Source organism: Egretta garzetta, unplaced genomic scaffold (assembly GCF_000687185.1).
Source record: "Egretta garzetta isolate BGI_Z169 unplaced genomic scaffold, ASM68718v1 scaffold59, whole genome shotgun sequence".
In the NCBI taxonomy this organism is placed as follows: domain Eukaryota; kingdom Metazoa; phylum Chordata; class Aves; order Pelecaniformes; family Ardeidae; genus Egretta; species Egretta garzetta.
The window spans coordinates 2,437,923-2,445,576 of record NW_009267230.1 but is presented as its reverse complement, the minus strand read 5'-3'; the positions used below and the strand labels follow the sequence as shown (position 1 = coordinate 2,445,576).

General features: G+C 47.8%; 1 protein-coding gene across 1 annotated transcript in view; it reads left to right on the top strand.

The window, feature by feature from the left end:
• Window positions 1-7,133: 7,133 nt before the first annotated feature.
• The window catches only part of PDZD2 (PDZ domain containing 2), a 149,335-nt gene continuing 148,814 nt past the window's right edge, over window positions 7,134-7,654 (top strand). The window contains exon 1 of the mRNA XM_035902745.1: window positions 7,134-7,612. Coding sequence (XP_035758638.1) covers window positions 7,134-7,612 — 479 coding nt within the window. The remainder of the gene's footprint in view (window positions 7,613-7,654) is intronic.

Here is a 7,654-nt window from a genome sequence, read left to right as displayed (position 1 = left end):
GCCGTTTGCACAAATCACCTTTTAAAATCAGTAATGGGACATTTTAATGACCCTTTATATTTCCTTTTCCCCCTATGAGAAAGTGATTATTGGAGCTCTTTGCATCACTCCTTTAGGGATGATGTAGGAAGAAAAAGCTCTGCTTGCCAGAAAAACAAGTTGTGTTTGTGCCTTGAATATCCATATATGCTTTTTGACAGTTCCAGCCTCAACTCATTCAAAGAAAATACTCTTATTCTTTAAGCAATCATTTAAGATAGCTCGTCCTTAAGAAAGCCTAAAAGAAGCAAGCTCTCTTCGCCTGTGTCACCTATGTTTAATTTGGTATTCCGAGCAAAAAGGCTGGAGATGAAGGAAAAAGTGTGTTACTTCCTGAGCCATAACTAAAAACTTTCACTGGGGAAAGGAGAGGAAGATACCCAGTTCATTTACGTGGGTGGTAGTTCAGCCTTTGAGACCACACCTTGTGTGAGAAGGAGGGCAGGTAAAGCCTGATTTTTATGGCTGTAAATACTCCAGGGATGAAGGTGAGAAGAGCGGATAAACAGAGCGGAGAGCTGTAGAAGCTATGCGTCTGTGGGTATAAACTGATTAAGAATACATTTAAGCTGGAACACAGACCATTTCCAACTATGCAGTGTGGTGGGACAGCTTTCCAGCAAAATAATAGAGATGTAAATCCTCTTTACTTCAAGTTAAAATGTCATGAGTTTTATTGAGTAGACGGTGAAAGAGTTGCTGTAATAGCTGGGGACTGGATTTGGTGATGCCCAGCGGGATCCTTGTGGCTGGTGGCTGGCTGGGGAGAGACCAGGCTGTTCTGCTTGCTGGGTGGTGGTGGCACATCTTTGGCAAAAGGCACATACCCATGCTGGGCAGGCTTGAGCCAGGCAAAGTGGCTGGTTGTTTCTGTGGTTGGATGGAGAGGAGTGGTACTTGGGCTGTTGGTATTGCTGAGTGAGAAGGCACCATGTTTTTTCAAGGTATTTGCTTCAGCATCTTTTTGATCCTCTGAGAGCATCTGACCCAAAAGCTTCATCTTCCTGCAAAGGAGGGTGCCTGTCCTGTGCTGTGGGGTGGCTGTGGGTGCAGCCCGTGGGCTCCTGTGGCAGAGGGGGGTAAATCTGAGCTCTAAACCCAATACTCAGCATGGTGAAGGTCCTTCTAAACTGAGAGCCCACGAAGGGGTAATCCCCTTTTAGGCTCTTCCTCAAACTGAGGGGTCATGCTGTCTCTGTACCATCATGACCCTACTATTTGAACAGGACTAAAATTGTTTCCATATATCACCCAGTAAATTAAGTAGGATTTTCCACCCCAGTATCTTTACAATTGAGGTGTTCAGAGCCTGCAAACATCCTATCTGCAAAATATTAGTCCACTTTATCCTTTAAGCTGCAAAGAAAAAAATCTCAACAGATCACACTTACTGAGACTGAGGTAGGCTGCAAGATTAAATCACTGACCAGAGAGTGGGAATCAGTAGCCCCAGAGGGATTCAGAGCAATGAGGACAAAATCTCTTCAGTGGGAAGTTGTCCCCCGGACAGGGGACTTGTGTCCCCACGGGGCTGCTCATTCCCAGGCCTGGGCTGGTTTACTTCAGGCAAGTGTCAGTGCCCGGGTGGGCATAAAATCAGAGTCTTTTGTACATAAGTCTAGTACTCCATGTGAGGCGGTGGGATGGTTTGGCAGGTAGGTCATCTACAGAAATTAAGCAAGATGGTGGCAACTCCAGTAAATTTTCTCACGTGGGTTGAGTCTATTTTGGTGGAAGCCAAGAGCAAAAATCAATTTCATCTTAGTGTCAAGTTTATCAGGCAGATCTATTTTTTTCCCGTGATGAACAATTTGCCACCTTTCTATTTTTCACTCCCATTGGCACTGGGCAGCCTGAGCCGCTCTTCTCACCAGCACAGAGGTGTTCGGCTCGGTGTTGTACCGCCTGTTTCATCTGGAAGGAGTATTTCATATTTATGCTTGTCAGAGTCTTTTTTTCCAAAGCCAGAAGGTTTTGTTTGAGAAAATCAAATCCCTTGAAAGTACTGTATAATCATCTACATGATTATCTTAAGTGTCTGCCATGGCTCTGCAGTGAGCTCAGGGGCATAGACAGACAACCTGCAGCATACTGACGCCCGCAGGTTTTCCTGTGGGGAGGAGGAATGGGGTTTTGAAGGCTCCCTGCCTCTGGCAGGGTGGAGTGGGCTGTCATCCTCTAACTCTGGAGGAACGTGTGTGCATGGAGGGAGAGAGCCCTCCAGCAGTGTCGCTAAATGAATGATGGATGAGTTTTGCATGGGATGCAGATGCCTCTGAACGCCCCATCCTGCCCAGCTAACTGCAGGATTGAAGCTGAAGTTGTGCCTTTGGACAACTCAGAGGAGATTTGGAGACTCTGAAGCTGAAATTGTGAGCTGCTTTCAAGTAGCCCCAAGTTCTCTGGGCTGGAGAATGGGGCAGCATGTTTGCTCTGGAGATAGTTTGCAAAGGGCAGCATGTAACGTGTCCACCCAATGCCAAGATTAACCAGCTAAGAGCAAAACTCCTTAAACTGTTAGACCAAAAAGGGTCTCAAAGGGTGATTTGGTCTGATCATCTCCAGAGCTTGAATGGGTTTGAACCCTGTGTGGTTACTGGGAACTGTAACGATGTTTGCTGTTGAAGCAATGATAAGGGTGTCTTTGTTGTAACTCACTACATGTTACCCATTATATGACCTCTCACTGTGCTCTCACTAAGAGAAAATGATGCTGAAGAGAAAAAAGTAAGAGGGATTGAAATAGAGAGATCTACTCTCTCCCACAGCCCAAGAGAGATTGGATCTAATCATCGCTTCTGGCAGGTATTTGTCTAATGCACTGCAGAGACCATGAGTGATGGAGACTCCAGTCACCCAAGACAGTGTCCTCCAGTGCCTTGGTAATCTTCATCTTCATTAGCGTTGCCTAACCGCTAACCTAAACCTACCCCAATGTGATTCACATTCATTAGTGCATGATGGGCAAGGGGAATAGGCTGCTCTTTTCCTCCTGGTAACTGTGGGGCATTTTTAAGTATGTGAGGACCTTTAGTTTGTGTTCTCACGCCCCACCTGCAATGCTTTCTCCTTTTTAGACTAGCAGGCCTAAATTTCGTGAGTATTTCCTAGTAAGCCACATTTTCTAGGCTGGTAGTCACGTCAGAGCTCTGCTCCAACTGGGCAGTTTTGCTGCTGAGACCTTCCCAGCCCTGTGTGAGGCTACAGAGATACTTCATACTCCTGGTAGGCTTTGTCCCTCTTGACACATCCTGGGACAATGACCCTTTTTTCCCCCCAACAGCCAGACTTTATTGACAGGAATGATTCACTACAAACCCTGCCTCTCTTCCCAAAGATTTGCCACCTAGTCAACCCTGTCTACATGTGATTCTCCTTTTGTAGTACTCTGCGCCTGTCCTTGCTGAACTTTATCCTAATTTTTAGACAATGGCATTTTTTTTGGTTTTTTCCAAGATGATTTTAGATAGTAATCCTGTTTGCCGGTGTGTCTGCAGTCACTCCCAGCTTCGTGTAATCTGTAGATTTAATAAGTGTGCTCACTTTCATCATCCAGGTCACTAATAAATGTGCTGAGCAGAACTAGACTATATAGATCCAGCAGAGCTCCGCTCACCGTGTCCTCCTGTTTTCACAGAATACCATTAATAACTACTCCCTGGGTATGGCTTTATAGTAGTCTCATTTAATCATGTTTCCCTGATTTATTTATGAGAAAGTTGTTTGAGATGGTGTCAAAAGCTATAATAAAGCCCAGATAAATGACATCTAACAACTTCTCCATTACGAAAAGAAATTAATTTGATTTGATAGGATTTTTTTCTGGTCTCTTCTATATCTGCTGCCATTTATATTTGTGTTATCTTCCACGTACATGCAAACTGTTTCTTTCTTTGTTTTAGAGTTTTTCAGAGGGTTGAAGCTAGACTGACTGATGTAGCATCCTTTTGCTGCTTCTCTTCCTACCCTTGAAGACAGGCGCCTTGCTTGCCTTTGTCCTGACTTCTGGCACCATACCTGCCTGAGCCCTCACAGGTGACCAGGACGGAGGCATCTAAAATGGCTTCAGCTGGTTTTGTAGGGAATTTAAAAGGTGGTTTGTCCCACCCTGCTGGTCTGGAAATACCTGACCTGGACAGAAGACTGATCTCACCTTGGAACGGGCAAAGAAGAGGATGGTAGACCTTTGTAGTGATAATGTGTCGTAGTATTAACTGTACTAATCCCCTGTGCATAGTAGACAATTTTAACAAGGACTAAAGCAAAAATCAAACCAGCCTTGCCTCTTTTGGTGTCATTTTTCAATAACTTCCTCTCTGTTTGAGCAACACTTTCTCCAGACTGTCTTCTTGGTATTAATATACATATAAAGGGTAATAATTTTTTTTGTCTTCTGCAAGTTTCATTTCATTTTTATGCCCTGATATTTCTAATATTTCTGCCAGTGTGTTCACACTATTTTTTTAACTCCTGCTCAGTAACCTTCTAGTGTTCTTTCTTCTTGTCTTTGAGGTAAATGAAAAGCTCACAATGCTGCCAAGTCTTCTGATCCTTCTTCTGCATTGAGATGTTATTGTGCCTGTGCCTTTTAAGCACAAAATATTGTTTCTTCGAGAAACTACAGCTCACCTTGATTTCTTTTTCCTTTAAACTCTTCTCCATGAATTCTTGCTTAACAGTTTTTTGGGTTGGTTTTTTTTTTAAGGTACTGAAGCCAGGCATTTCTGTTTTGCTGTCCCCAATCCCTTGCGTTTGGCAGATTTCATCATTTCACAGGCACTCTTACATGAATTTCCTTCCACCTTCTTACCCCCAACACATCCCTCTCTGGGGACACTTCCCTACTGATTACTTGACCTATCAGTTACATGAGAATATTGCTCTAAAGGCACCAGGACTCTGCTGCTGCTTTCCTTCCCTAGCAGACAGCTCATGCTTGTACTCTCCTATTACCACTGAGTCAGTTGTTATCGGGTAGCCTGTTCTACTTAATCTTCTCGGTTTGGGGTTTGTTGTGTCCTTCCCCATGGTTTTTTTCCCCCTTTCATTATTAACCAGAGAATTTGGCAGTTCTTCTTCCCTCTGTGTTCTGGACCTCAGAGCAAGTATATGCATCATCCGTGGGGTACTAAGAGATGCTGCCTCTACTTTTTCTCTGCCAGCCCATTTATAAGCTATGCATCTTGATATCAGTATTCCAGATGTATGTCTTACTACAACAAGTTCCAGTTATGTCAGTTAAATCAATCACTTTTGTCTTAAATTAAACCTGAGAGCTTCAATAAGACTTAAGTTCTGTGTTAAAAGCAATACATTCACCAATGTTGCATCTACGATATTCAGAGGATTTAAACCTATTTACTGGTCAATCTGTGACTGTATTATCACCTTTTCTTTTTAGACCTGTGCCGAGGCTGCTTCTGTCTTTATTCTTTCCTCTGGTTTTGTCTGCTATGTCTTCCACCCTGAGGCTAACTCACAAGACCCTCTCACCATGCAATAGGCCAGTTCCTCCTTCCCTGAGCTGATGTTCGTCCCTGTTGAGCTGTTGGTGTAACATCACCCTGTTGGTGAAGATGCTGGGGTCCTCCTAGGAGCATCATGCGTGGTTCTGATGTGCTGTCCCTGTCTGAGCTTCTGTGGGGTCACTCCTGTCCATCTAGGTAGTGCTATGCAGCCAGGGCAGTGGCAGAACACTTTGGATCCAGCTTTTGGGTGGCAGCATTTTGCAAGAGTCTCCCTTTATACTCGTCCTCTTGGGGTCGTGGGCTCTTGCTACAGGTTCTTCTGCCTAGCCCAAGCCTTGCATCTGTGTCTGCAGGAGCAGATGTGCAGGGTGCAAGCTCAAAGCTGTTGCCTTCTTCTACCTTCCCAGGGCACAGTTCCCTGAGCAGCATCCACTGCTAGAAAATAACTCCCAAAAAGAAACTGGCCGACCAGACTTGACTTGCTTCAGGGTTTTGCCTCGTTTCATAGATCCTAATGATCCTAGAAAAAAAAACCATTTGTCACCCTCTTGCTTGCTAACCCCCAGCTCTCGCTGCCTCCTGGATGGCTGTGCGCCTCCCTCTCGGAGTTGCAGGGAACTGGGGAATTCATCTGCACAACCCATGTCCCAGGAAACTAGGTAGCTGTCTTCCTTACATGCTTTGCTTGCAGGGTAGGTTTAGTCCACTGTAAGCCACCACTGCCAGTGGGGTGGTCCCCAGGAGGGACCCCATTGCCTGTCCTCACCATTCATGTTTGCTGCTGCCTGTCCCTCGTGCAGCTTGGTGGGGAGCTAGATGAGAGAAGTGACTGGATTAAGCCTATCCCAGCCCAAAAACACTGGCATGGGGGAGGGCAGAGCTGCCTTCAGCAGCAGCATCGCGCCGTGCCCCTGTGGTGGTTCCTGGGGTGGATTTGGTTGGAGTCTCTCCTTTGCTTCGGTGACAGCCCGGGACCTGTGGCAGGAGCATCTCCGCGGCTCATCGATTCCCAGTTTTACGGAGGAGGTCAGGAGCTAATCGTGACCTTTTATTCCCTTGCTGAGAAGAGCAGCTGGTGCCCTCAAGTGGTAAATCGCAGAAGGAGACCGGCTCCGGCAGTGCAAGCCCGGCTTTGGGCTCTTGCCCCGGATGGGATCGGTGCAAACCCGGCTTTGGGCTCCTGCCCCGGGTGGGATGCTGGGCTGGGGCTGCTGAATGCCTGCAGTGGTTTTGGCGCTTCTAACCATGCTGTTTACCCCTTGCAGGGCTAGACGGTGTGGTGACCGTCGTGGGAAGAAGACATTGTTCCCAGTGGAGCAGGGACCCTGACGGCAGGCGTACCCGGACAGCCACAGACGCTCCTCACTGCTTCATCCACCAACCTTTCCTTGAGGCTGACTGCGGCGTGTTCACACGAAACATCCTGCCTTGACTGTGCTTTTGGTCAGTTGGAGCCCAAAAAAGGTCCCCGTGAAATTAGATGGGGCTTGCCCTCGATCTGCAGCCCCACTCCAGCATGGCCCCAGGGGACGCAGGGGGCTGCGGCGGGCGGCAGAGCCAAGGTCCGGGGAGCCGACTGGGGCTGGGGCTGCTGCCGTGAGGGGATGCACGGGGACAGGGACAGCCATGCCCATCACGCAGGACAACGCAGGGGTCTTCCTACCCCTCCTGTGCCAGTGGCTGCAGAACAGCCGTCGGGAGGGGGCTGAGGGTGCTGAGCAGCAGCTCTGCCGCTCGGCCGTCCAGAAGCTAAGCGAGTACATCCAGCTCAACTTCTCTGTGGATGAGAGCAAACTGCAGCCAGGGAGCTGTGGGACTTTGGATACGGAGATCTGCACCATGTACCTGGCCCAGGAGATGCGAAAAAACGAGGTTCTCGGGTTGAGCTTTGGGAACATCCCTGCTCTGGGGGACTATGGGGAGAAGCGCCGGGGAGGGAAGAAGAGGAAGGGGCATAAGGGGCCGGTGCTCGACGTTGGGTGCATCTGGGTGACGGATTTGAAGAAAAACAGCCCAGCCGGGAAGTGCGGAAGAGTGCGCCTGAAAGACGAGATCCTTTCCCTGAACGGCCAGCTGATGGTCGGTGTGGACGTCACCGGTGCGAGGTAAGGGTGGAAGAGCAGCCACCAGCGGCTGCCTCTCCCGGC